The sequence below is a fragment of the Dermacentor silvarum genome, chromosome 4 (genome assembly GCF_013339745.2).
Source record: "Dermacentor silvarum isolate Dsil-2018 chromosome 4, BIME_Dsil_1.4, whole genome shotgun sequence".
NCBI lineage: Eukaryota > Metazoa > Arthropoda > Arachnida > Ixodida > Ixodidae > Dermacentor > Dermacentor silvarum.
This window is the reverse complement of record NC_051157.2, coordinates 143,122,839-143,135,749: the sequence shown is the minus strand read 5'-3', so window position 1 is coordinate 143,135,749 and position 12,911 is coordinate 143,122,839. Positions and strand designations below refer to the sequence as shown.

General features: G+C 49.0%; 1 protein-coding gene across 3 annotated transcripts in view; it reads right to left on the bottom strand.

Annotated features, from left to right (window-relative positions):
• Nucleotides 1-776: 776 nt before the first annotated feature.
• Nucleotides 777-12,911, bottom strand: part of LOC119450698 (arginine kinase) — a 96,632-nt gene continuing 84,497 nt past the window's right edge. For all 3 annotated transcript variants that reach the window (XM_049666148.1, XM_049666147.1, XM_049666149.1), the window contains exon 6: nt 777-2,765. In XM_049666148.1, the coding sequence (XP_049522105.1) occupies nt 2,623-2,765 (143 nt within the window). In that variant the 3' untranslated portion in view covers nt 777-2,622. The remainder of the gene's footprint in view (nt 2,766-12,911) is intronic.

Genomic DNA, 12,911 nt, shown 5'->3' with positions numbered 1-12,911 from the left:
TCACACAAAGCTCCGCTGTACATAGATTCCAACTCGTTGGAACTGCTGCATATTTTTTCTTTTGAACTTGTGTTTTTTTTTCTCTTTATGTAGCGCATCGTGTTACGCGTTACGGCCCGACAGGCGGACCGACAGGCAGATTTCCTGGGTGCATGTGTTGCCGAAGATTGTTTACGCATTATAAGTTTGCACCCTTTGACTTGTCCCACAACAATAATCGTCATCCGCCTTACTCGGCCTTGCTTGCGTTCCGTTTTTTGATAACTCGGCGCTTGCTACTTTCCTGTCAGGAATGCTTTGTCATGCTGGTAACGCGCATGCCGTTGGTGACCATGAAGTAGCGGGGGCGCATCGCTAATAATGGTAAGGCACGCAAGATAGAGGACCATTATTGTTTGGAGACAATATAAGCCCCAAAGGGTGCAAACATTTTTTTACTGTGTATACTATGTTTATAGCACCGCTGTAAACTGTGAAAAACTTCAGTGCAACGTGCCTATATAGACCAGGGGTACTGTCGTGGACATTATGAAATTCCGCCACGTTGTCAAATACTGTAGCGGCGGCATTTTTGACCAGTCGGAGAGGTCCAGAGGGCTGGTACGTGCGGCGCCGCCTCTGATTGGCTCAGAATGCGTCCATCATTAAATTTGACATTAGGGCAGATTTTTACAATGTCCGGAATAGCACCCCAGGCTAAGGGCACTGGGCTTTTTGGGTGGGCATGTGTTTTTTCAACACGCTCAGCGTCGGCAGTGAACAAACGAAAAGTGCAATTTGTTCTCTTTATCGGTACTTTATTGACGTCGTCCGTCGGACAAACCTTTCGTTGGGCTTCCCGCCAAGAAAAATAGCGGCGCCGTCAACCGCAGCTGCGCCAGTGACTGGAACGCGGCTCGGAAGCTGCTGTGCCTGGCGTGTTTTCCCTTTGAGCATGCCTATGTGTGCTGACTAGAGTCGAGGCTATATGGCGAGTTATGTCTGTCTTCCTCTCGAAGAGGTAACGAAACAAGAAGACAAAAGAAAGGGCGAGTGTTGGCTAGAGTCTTGCTCAATAGGCGGCTACAGTATACGCTGCAGGCTACGAAGAAACCAGCGGGGGAAAAAAAAAAATAAACGACGCTACGGCACCACTCACACATCATCTCGTTTCGTTCGCAAAAATAGCAGCACCAAGGAAGGAGTTCCTTCTCAGTCTTGCACGTCCCCACAGCCACAGTGCGGTCTTGCCGCCTCTTTCCCTCGAAAAATAGGAAACAGCATTTCGCTGAAGCCTCTCTGTTTGTTCTAGCGCGTTGTGAAGCGTTATACTGCGAGCCTATACAAAAAGAAAACAAAAAGTGACTGGGTTTAGAGCACGCTGCATTTTTCGTGTTTCTCGCTTCTGAAAACCGCGGGTGGTCCTCTCGGAAACTTTGGCGATCTTAGAACTGTTGTTCCGTTCCAGGGGTGCTTTTATGGAAGCCGGGATGAGCGCTAGCCGGTGTCTGGGAGAGAGAGAGAGGGTCGTCTGTGGAATTGCAGTGAGATATTGGGGGCCCCGTTGATGTCGGCTGGAGTAGGAATGCGGTCAACCTTCATTTTGGTAGGAATGAACTGTCACCGAACGACTGAGGGTGCGAAGTATACTATATCCCGTTTCAGCAACGTCACAGAAATAGGGGAAATAAACCCGAATGCTGGTTGCCAGCGTAACTGACGAGTTCTTTGACGCAATCGGCACGAAAGTGCTACCATCATTGAGATGGATTCCCTTTGCGCCACACCAGCTGCGGACACCTTGTATGGCCACTGGGTGGAGTGAGCTTCATGCAGGTATATCCGTGTATAGAAAACTAGACATCGCTGCGACTGGGCAGTAATATAGCAGTAGTCACAACCACAAATGAAATGGCGCAGCATTAAAGTAGTCTTGGCATTCCCGTCTTATTCCGTCCTGGTTTTCTGAAAGGTGGCACATGGGTTTAAGAAGAACGAACTTGGACAATTTCAGGCCGACATTGCTTGCAATCTAATTGTGACCTGACCTTTAACACCTACAGGCTTTTAAAGCAACCGTGGTCAATTGCAGTGACGTAAGCCTGAACTGAGCAAGTATTCGGAAGCGTACGCAGAAGTGTTTTACAAGGTTAGGTTAAGAGCCTGGTTGTAGCCTGCAATCCATGCTTCGGACTTCGTTGTTTCACTCAAGAGCAGTGACCGTTAGACACGCGCGCGCCTTAGATATATCCGCGGGAGAATGCGTCCGCTCAGCACGCACCTAAATCTAGGTACACGGGTGCTCCTGGAGATTTTTTTTACCCAATAAATGACCTCTCTAGCTGAGCATGCAGAACCGGTAGCTTCAATATGATCAGCTCAACATGGTGCGGCCTGTGACCTACGGTGACCTGACGCGCACATCCCTGGGGATCATCGCCAGGCACAAAATGAAGGCTGATCGACTGCTACCCCTCCAGCCGGGCACCGACAGCTGCACCCGGGTGGCGTGTTACTCCCGCAGCAGCCGTTTTCCGGCACCAATCGCACCGTTGTGGCTTACAGCGCGCGCAGCAGCGCGCGAATTCGGGGTAGTGGAGAGGAGGGGAAGGGCAGAGGTGGTGGTGACTTGTGGCGCCCCCTCTAGGCGGCTTGCTCAAGCTTGATAAGCTCTTGAATGCCGTCCTGCATCTCCCTGACGGCCTGGTACTCGGTCAGTCCCATGCGGCGCTTGTTGGAGATGTCGTACACTCCGCCCTCGCTTTCCGTGTGTTCGCCGCGTGTGCCTGGGAAAAGAAAAGACGACAGTGTCTTAGATGACCAGTGCCGCGTGTCCGTGCCTCGGAGCAAGCAAACAGCACAGCGCAAATACAAGACACATTCGGAAACCCGCAAACGGCTGCAGGCACAGAAAGCCCGCTTCAAATGCTAAGACTTGTCTGCGATTCCGGCCGCAGCGGCTGCAAAAAGCGGCCCCACGCGGCGGCGCGGAGAAGTTCGGACTTGGCGTAGTGGTGCGGCGTCCGATTAAAGTATAAACCGCATTCACGCGATCTTGCGCGCGACAGCGACAAGCGACGCGATGGAGATGGCTGTCGCGGTCGCTCGTCGCCTACAAGTCGCACCGCATGCGAGCGACGACTTCGAGCGACGTCTCCCCGGTGTTGCCGGTATGAGGGCAGCAAATACTCGCCGAAACTGGCGTGACGCTTGCTTTATTAATTTAAGTTGATATGTTTTAGTGTAAAGAGCAGCATAAATATTTCTAAAGGTCTTGCACTACGTTATTATCCTTGCACGTATCAAAATCTAGTCGTATGCTGGTTCCGTGCGACAATCGGTAGTACTTGACTGATGTATATCCAGTTCCGGCTTCGCGCTATTGGCTAGTCGCTCATAGCACTTCCGGGCGACGAGCGACGAATTCTAGATTTCTAGAACCGAGCGATTGAGCGAAAAGACCAAGCGATCTGTTAGCGCGACGGCCCGTTTCGTCGCTCGAAGCCGTCGCTCTCAGCAGGGTGTGACGTGCGTGACGACGTGTCAGCGGTAACGCGCGTTGGCTTATGGGACGTCGTCGGATAGCGAAGCCGGAACAAACGGAGCAAACCTTTCGCGGCAGATCCGCGGTGCCACACCTAGGAGTGTTTCGCATCGCAGAATTGCAGCACGTAGACCAGGCTAAGAAAATACGCAAGTTTCGACACCGGCTGACGGAAAGTGTCTTTTAACGCTCTGTGTGTCCTCAGCTCGTCCCACGTACAAGGCAACAGAGCGTTGCGAACGGTGACGAAACGACGTGGAGGCCCTGCTATGTTCCAGAGTTCCTCGATAACTTTTCCAAAATTGTACCCACTCTATGATGCAATAAAGATTATTATTATTATTATTATTATTATTATTATTATTATTATTATTATTATTATTATTATTATTATTATTATTATTATTATTATTATTATTATTATTAAACTTTTGAAAATTAATGAGGGCGAACCCGGCATATTAGAGCTAACAGCCGTCTTTGCTGGGCAAGGTGTCGTTACTGTTCATGCCTTAAACCCTTCGTTTGAAGGTGAAGAAGTGCAGATAAGCGAAAACTCGCCCCTCGACATGCCACAGTGCGATGTGCGGGTCACTCGTGTGAACTAACAGCGAGGCCAAAGAAATCACGCACTACTTGCACAAAGGGAAGTTTATTGTGTGCCTATAACAGCAAACAGTTGTCAAACACAATGAGAGGACACTAAAAAAAAATCACACACACACACAGTCGAAAGTTGGTCAGGTATTACAAAATGTACATAATTGCTTGATGTCCTCGTAATAGGCTTAGACCCTCAAGTGCTGCAATATAACCGAACAACGATCATGTCATATAGCACCGAGGAACAATAAAGCCATTGAAGGACATGGCACACCACACATAGCACCACGTTCCTGGCATCTCGTCTCTTCTCCTGGACACTGGCTCATACCCACTACGGGGGATTAGCCAAGGAGGAGGTGGTTTCAACTATGTTTATGAGAATGTAAACAAAAACGAAATTTGCATAGCAGAAATGAGAAAAAGATACTATTAAGGATTTTGAGATAAAAGAATTTCGACATAAAGAAGTGAAATAATAGGAATAATTTATAATTCTAGATTTTCAGCAAGGTACTATTTTTGTGTTTCTAATGAAATTGCAAACTGCGAGAAAAACATCCCTGTGGTTGTATTCCGGTGAAGTCGCCCCAAAAGAGAGAACGGTTGGCGAGGTTAGTGATAGCCCAAGTTGTCGAAATGAAGTTTCCAAGAGTTTTCTTTGTCTTAAAAATTGGCGGCACAAGAAAAAAAAACACTCAATGGATTCAGGTGCATTGCAGAAAGAACACAGCGAGACCTGGGGTGGTATTCTGTAAGAGTCCACCTAGTGGACTGTCCATTTCGGCCGCTGCTGATTGGCTGCAGCTGCACGAGTGAGGAGGAGACAGGTGCCCCCAGCCACTCTCCTTCTCGCTCGTACAGCTGCAGTCCATCAGTGATATCCGAAAGGGACAGTCCACTAGGTGGACTTTTACAGAATACCACCCCGCCCTCCCCAGATGTGTGCAAGTAAAAATTTAGAGGTGGTATAGAAGACGACGTTAGAATGAATTTTGCGGAATTTCGCGATATAGAGAAATTTCTGTGACTAGCCGTGGTTACATAAGCTGATGTCGGCAAAACAGATATGACAGGGCCTTTAAGGGACGCTCGTGGGAGTGAATCAGGCCACTTCATTCAAGTGCAAACCTCGATGTCCCGGTACCCAAAGCAAGTATATTTGTCGTAGGTACGAAGGAACCATTGAACAAAATGTTCGCAGAATTGTTGAATTTAAAGAGGCTGTAAGTGCTGTACATACAGACAGCGAGTCGGTCACAATAACAGCTAATGAGTCATTTTGGGGAAGTTCTGCCTGAAATATCGGGTAAAATTGGGGAAGGTGAAGAGAGTGAGACCATTGCAGAGATTCAGAAAAGATCCCCACTCCTGCCTTCTCATTGTACAGAGAAGCATCTCTTGCGGCCCGCTTGGTTTTCCGTTGTCTTTTCTTTGCGTTTGATAGCCACTCTATTTCTCTAAAGATGCTGAAATTAAAAAAAAAGATAACCTAAAACTTATCGTCAGCAACCTGTGTTGTCGCCCTGGCCAGCTTCGCGTCGTTTCTGCGAATATCTTATCGAATTTTCTGTCGATGGCAATGCAGAGAGCATAAAGTTGAACATTTCGCTCACGGAATAATGCCCTTTTTTCAGTACACCACTAGAAACGCATACTGACACGTATAGGGATAAAGTTGCACTCAAACTTTTCAGCTGGATGCTGTTTCGAGAGGGCCTCGGGAAGGGCGATGACGGACCGTGACACAATGCCGCGAGACAAATGACCTGTATTTATAAAGGCCGACCCGTGGAAAGAAGGTTACTAAGGCTACTAAGCCTTCTGCTTTTGCTCCTGTTTCTGTTAATGAATGAGTGAAAGGTGCGGCAGATGTGGAAGACGAAATATTTATTGAGATTTGATTTGAGGCATAGTGAAAGAAAGCAGAAGGCGGCAAAGCAAATTTATTAAAAAAAATTCGCGGCTTCCCTACAGCGTCCCCACGCCCCGCCTGCCGGAGTTATATGTAGTCCCATATACACAGCATCACTGGTACCGTTTTAATAGGTTGATCCCGAATAGTCTAACACAGTAGTAAAAAGTCGCAGTATAGCCCGAAATGCGAAGCATTAGGGCTATACAAGCGATTGCGATAGAAAATTAGTAGACAGCTATACGAAGTAAGGATAGTAGCTGTATCGGCCGTATAAACTTGCAAACATTCGCTTACTAACCAAATTAACAAGCATGGTGTCACGCGCGCACAAACAAACATGAACACATCTCACTCGATAGCAGCGCACACTGGCTGTCAAAACGCTGGGGTGAGGAAGCGCGGCGGCAGCAGCGAGCGAATTGACCTCCGTGCTGTCTCTCGCTTCGACATGAACTAAGCGGCGAGAACACAGCGCACACGAAGGTATCAGCACTCGGCGCACTCTGTCCCAATCGCAGCCGCCGCCGGAGTAGAACCCCCCTCTCCCCGGTGCCTTGCGCGCGATCGAAGACAGCGCGCTACCTCCGCGCTCTCCTCCCTTGCGCGCGCGATTGAGCCACCAACGTCGACTCGCCCTCACACATACAGCATACGGCGCGCGGCGACGATGTTATCGCACTTGGACTTTATACGGAACATCATGGCGACTCCGATGGCGACGACGACGACGACGGCGGAAATGCGTTTGGAGTGTCCTTATTGCTATCGCAATAAAACAGCATAGTGATATACGGCACCACCGTGGCATGGTGGTAAGGGGAGCGTTCTAGTATTCTTTCGTCGCGACAGCTACCGTTTCCAGGTGCTACAGTTTGATGATGAACCTTTAGTTACCGTGCAGGAATGACGTGAAGTCCGTCACCATCATCATTATTGCTCTCTGTCCTGTTCTTGCCCATTCTGGCATTCCGTTGTCGAGAATTTGATTAGAACGTGATGATCGAGATGGACCTCTCAGCTCTTTGTTCAAAATAATCATTTCTCATCGCGCTTATTATTGCGATAGCAATTATATGGACACTTCAACCGGATTTCGGCCGTCGGCGCCGCCGTCGTCGTCGCCGTCGCCGTGAGGTTCCCTATAGATAAAATCTTCGCCGCGTGCCGTATGCCCGAGCGGAAGCGTGCGGGGACGCGCGCTATCACGGAGAGCGAACGCACTCAATCTCCCACGCGCAAGCAAGGAAGCGGGAAGCCAGCGCCGGAGGGAGCGCGGGGGAGGGGGGGGGGCGCACTAGCACTCTGCCAACAACCGCGCTCGTCGCTCGCTCGCACCGTCTCTTATCTCCACACGGCTCTGACCTTTATGCCCCGTGCATTCGCCGCTCAGTTTCCGTTGAAGCGATAGACCGCACGTACCTTCGCCGCTGCGGCGTACGCGCTTGCTGCCAAAGTTTTGACGGTCGTTGTCTGCAGTCATTCAGTGTGATCTATTCATGTTTGTTTGTGCGCGCTCACACCACGCTTGTTCATTCAATTAGTAATAGTCGGGCCACATTTTCCAACGCACGCTGCACATGCAATGCTGCCCGGATCGGCAGTGCAGCGCTACAGGTGTGTCCCTTCGCACGCGCTGCCCACGGGAATCGCTTCTCATCAACACCACCGTTTCACACTCGCCTTCTCGTGGTCATCGAGTCTCTCTTCGTGTCGGTCTACTTACGCCGCAGCACACCTGCTTACTTAATCAGCTCATGTTTACTGCAATTCATATTGCTACCAAAGCCGCTCACCTTACTTCGTATGACATTGCTGTGTTGCTATCGCATTCATTGCTTCGCCCTTAGGGCGAAACTGTGACACTTTTTCATCATGCCTACTGTTAACTCGTTTCGCGCAAACTACTCTCATCATGTAAGTAGGAAACCGCGCTGATAATGCAACTGCCACTTCCACAAAATTTTTTCTCACTGTCGCTTCACAAACTGAGCAACTGAACGCGGCGTCAGTGCCAACGTTTCTTCCTTGCCTTTCGCGTGGACCTTCCAGAATGCGCGACGACATACTGATATGTGGCGCCTAACAGTTCCAAGGGGTCGCGAGTACCGCAGTTGGTTACAGTTTGCGTTTACGCCAGCTTTTCGTTTTACCCACTACGACACACTCAACAGTCTTACATTATCAACGCCCACTCTTGGCTAGGCGACTCACAGTTTACAATTTGCTTCGCGCAAACGATGGCAACATCACCATCCTGCTACTGCTCTGTGGCGTTGTCCTCTTTCGCGCGAAAGAGATTGTAAAGCAGTTCACATCCATTGTTAAGTAATCGCGAGTGCAACTGTTCGTACTCTGTACACTCGGTATCCATTATCTTTCACGTGATTTCCCACAGCATAATCGTAGGCTTCTGGCATAGACTTTGCAAATCTTACTAGAGGGCACTGGTGCTTACGGGAGCTTTGTGAATTGATCATTTTGAACAATGATTGCGGTATAAAAGCAACAATTTCTAATAATTTTGTATGTGCGCCGAGACATATTGTCTTGTCGTTTTTGGATAACTACGATTGCTTGAAAACTTATCAAGATCAAGATTAAAGAACAACGCCACGGGAACGTCTGAAACCACCAGCACGTAGCTTAGACAAATCCATGTACTACTCGTTATTCTCATGGCAGCTGAAAAGATGGCAGCGCCACAGTTCCCTCTAGTAATGATTGTAGCAAAACTTAATGCTTCGGTTTCTCGAACAGGAATTACATATCGGAACCCCTCTAGAAAAAGGCTTCTTCCATTTCGTTTGCTATTTTGTGCTTGCGCATCTTCTGCGGTGTGCTAACGTTTAAGCTCAGGTTCATATCTGCCCCATGCTGTTCAGTACTCTAGTGTATGAGCGATAAACTTGATTAGCATAGCCAGTGACTACGGTTGATGTACTTTGTAAATGCTCTACCGCTAAGCTCGAACTTTCTCTGCTGCTTGACTTATTTCGCTGCCGCTGCGCCTGCAACTCGTGAGGCCACGACGAACTATGCCACACTGCGCGGAACACCAGGGCTGGTATTTGCAAAAAAAAAAAAAAAAAAAAAACAAGGAAAAAAAAAACGAAAAAAAAAAAACGTTCTCATGCTACAAATGCAGCCATTTGTGGTGTTGGGCATATTATTCAAGAAGCCGGCCGGTCAATGGCAAACTGCACTTGAGAAAAAAAAAGCTTTTGTGAATTCGGCCCCAGTTACCAAATTTCACGTCTTTCGATCGGTGCCTTCAGTATTGAAGAAAGCACCCGCGCTTGTGGATTGCACACAAGCCCTGCGACGAAAACCCTCCTTCTCTCTGTTGACTGCCGTGGTCGTCATGATTTTTTTCCCGTTTGGGTTGCCACGCGGCATAACGTCAGTATGAAACTAAACGTAAGCATGATTTTATTCTCGGAAGAAGACAAATGTTCTCAGAGGCAGAAACGAATTTCTTAATTTAAAGGTCAACACATGCGTTCCGCGTGGTTTGCTTTAGATCGGCGAAAGTGGACGCTGTTAAGCGACACCACGCCTTCGTTGGTCCCGTGGCCAAGCCAACTCAATTTCGGCTCGCCACCGCAAGCGCCACGAGTCCGCTGCGGCGGCGTTTTAGTTCCCTCCGCGATTCGCCGCGGCATCGCGAACATATCTGCGTAACCTGCGCGGGCCGCACATCGTCTCGGCGTGCTACGCGGGAGGCGGTGGAGGTGGCGGCGCCCCGCCACCACCCGGCGATCCGCCCGGTGGTCCTACCGGCGGGGGAGCGCCTGGAGAACCGCCGGGAGGAGCGCCGGGTGGAGCGGGGGCCGGCGCAGGCTTGGGTGACGAGTCTGGTGCTGGTGCCGGTGCGGGTGCCGGCGGCGGTGGTCCATCTGGTGCTGCCGCTGGCGGCGGCGGTGCACCTTCGTCTGGCGGGGGCGGCGATGCGGCAGGGTGAGGCTGCAGCAGCGGCAGCAGCGGCGGCGGCGGCGGCAGCAGCGGCCTCGTCCTTGCTAATGAGCTCTTTCTCCAACTTGATGAGTTCGAGCACGCCGTCCTGCATCTCCTTGACGGCCTGGTACTCGGTGAGACCCACGCGCCGCTTGTTGGAGATGTCGTACACGCCGCCTTCGCTATCCGTGTGCTCGCCACGGGTGCCTGGAGTGACGCGCGCGAGTCCGAGCGCAGAATTGTGTTAGGATGAACGGGTTTGCGCGCTATGGCGTACCGAAGATTTCTCCCGTCTTCTCCTCTATATAGGACATCGCGCGCTGTCGCCCGCCCCGTTCGCGACATGTGCGAAAAATACCGTGGCCATCGTCGTGCACGCATACGTCGGCAGAGTGAAAGAGACATATGCGAAGCTACATAATGGTGCGAGTTCAGTTCCGGCCAAAAGGTTTCTTACTGGCTAATGGAAAATCTGCATGTTGCCACCGTCTATGGAAGATTCTGCTAGCATTGGCTCATCTGCACGGAACTACTGAAAACGAGTATAGCTCGGGCGCTCGTATCTTAATGCATGGGAGAGGAGAAATCATTTTTTCTCTGCAACCAGCAGTGCACCAAGTTTGATGATGTTTGTTGTATTAAAGAAATTAAATATAGCGGATTGTTGGTAGCCAATTTTCTATTTAGGCCATTATTTTTTAAATAAACGTGGTTGAAAATCGCCAATTCTTAGAAAATGAAACTATCAAGTTTACAACTCTGTAACTCAGCAATGAAAAGAGATATCACAGTTCCGTAAATTGCGTCTAATAGTACATCTAAGGCGGCCAAAAGTGTCTTATACACGGCTCTCAAATAGACCACTTATATGTGAGTAGGACTTTTGCAAAACCCCTACATTGACGTCAAATATAAGTTGATATATTAGATTTGGCCCCTTTGTATGCTTTGACGGATACAGTTTACAAAACTGCGATATCTGTTCTTGGTGCAGACCTACGAATTTGTTAACTTCGTGCTTCTATTTATTTTTCAAGCTTACCAATTTCCGAAAATTACTTTTAAAACATTCAGGCCCTAAATAAAGATTCCGCTTCCAACAGTCACTACAATTTAACTTTATCTATCAAATTCAACAGATTTCATTAAAATCGCTCCAGTGGCTTTCTCAAAAAAGCATTTCTGCGTTTTACATGTATTTGAATAGGCGGCATCGGAGTTAGACCCTAGCTAAAGATTCCTCTTAACGTGCGCTAAAGACATAGTTACACTATCGTTACTGCATTCCAACCGCATTTACAAGAGCTTTTACAGGACATTCGTATCAGATACTGACAAGTCGTTTACAAAATTTCGATTTTTTTGCGATTACAGCCGCTTTCTTGTGGAATATAGGGGCCAGTCGTCGACTGCATGATTTGGCACCATCGAAATTCAATTACCAACGACTCTGCTCGTCTATGGCTCAAGAAGTTATTAGAGGACTCTGCTGCTGTCTACGTCGCTATGGGCACCGTTCACTGTTCAGATGGCGCTACGACATTTCATGTTTCGCCCCAGTATTGCCGACGCTGGCCGCTAGAGAGGTGATGAAAATGATACGCCATTCCGAACGACAACGGCTTGCTTATCATCGCTCGCTTGAGAGGTATGCCCTGCGCTTTGACGATATCAAGCTCCCGCTGCTCATATCGATTGCGAACGCGTGCTATCATATGCAGAGCATGCGCACTTTGATATTTTCACAACTCGGACAGTCTTCTTTCGTGATAAGCGATCGAAAGTATCACGGCGAATGTATACAGCGTCTCTCCAGTTTTGCTGGTTTTGATAGTGGCCGTCCCAAAGCTTCACTTGTAGTGGCGCATAGATCGCGCGCAAACTACAATGCACGGTGCCTATACAGTGTTTCTCTGCACTACGAGCACAAGTTTGTCCGGTAGAAGTGATACTTCGTCGATGTTCGTCGTGCTGGCTTGGCCGCGGGCCATCATCACAGCGCGACGATATTGCTCGTCGAAGGGTTTTTTTTCCCCCGAGGGCGAGTGTGCTTGTTATCGGACACGATGACTATAACCTCACGTTATCACGCGGGGTTATCACTCGACCGCATAGACGACGCATCGCGGGTCACATGGTTCGTCTATACAAGCTACAATGACCAGCACCTGCGTTAACAACATCGTTGCAGACAGGGTAGCGGAAGCTGGCTTGACAGCACAGCCTGCAGGTTAAGGAAGGCAAGACACAAGGTGGAGGTCTGGTCGGTTACGTGGTCCCTCCTTTGTCGCGAAACACTGCGGATTCGATGGAAATGTTGCAAAGTTGCAATTCGAAAGAACGTTATACGCCTGACGGCAGGTTAAAACAAGGAAAGAGACACAACACCACCCGACAGTTGTCAGGGTCACTGGTATGGTCACTGGTAATAGCGTTTTACACGGCTGCTCGTTGTCATGTCGCACTCACGAAACCTGAAAAGGGAAGAAACAAATGGTGGACTTCGTTTCGTTTTTTGGGCCGATCCTCGACAGTGTTATGAGTGACCTAAGCAAAGCGACTGGGATCTGTGGAAGAAGTCCTCCTGCAACACGTAGCAATCCTGCAGAAAGAAGAAGCGCGAAACGAGTCAAGATCAATGCGGTAAATATGTCCAGAAAATGAGATACTACGACGAGCCGGTGTGTTCCTTTATAGATATAGCAGCAATATGCTCACCGGTCGAAAAAAAACAAACAAGAAACGACAAGGAAAACTAAATAAAAATGAAACTGCTTTCTGGGCACTAATTTTAACACAGTGGAAACGGACAAGGATGGCCTAAATTCCCACCCTGGCATCGTCTACCAAGTGTCCTATTTTCAAACCAGCTTACACCCTATTAGTACTGCAGGCGACATGACGGAATAACCC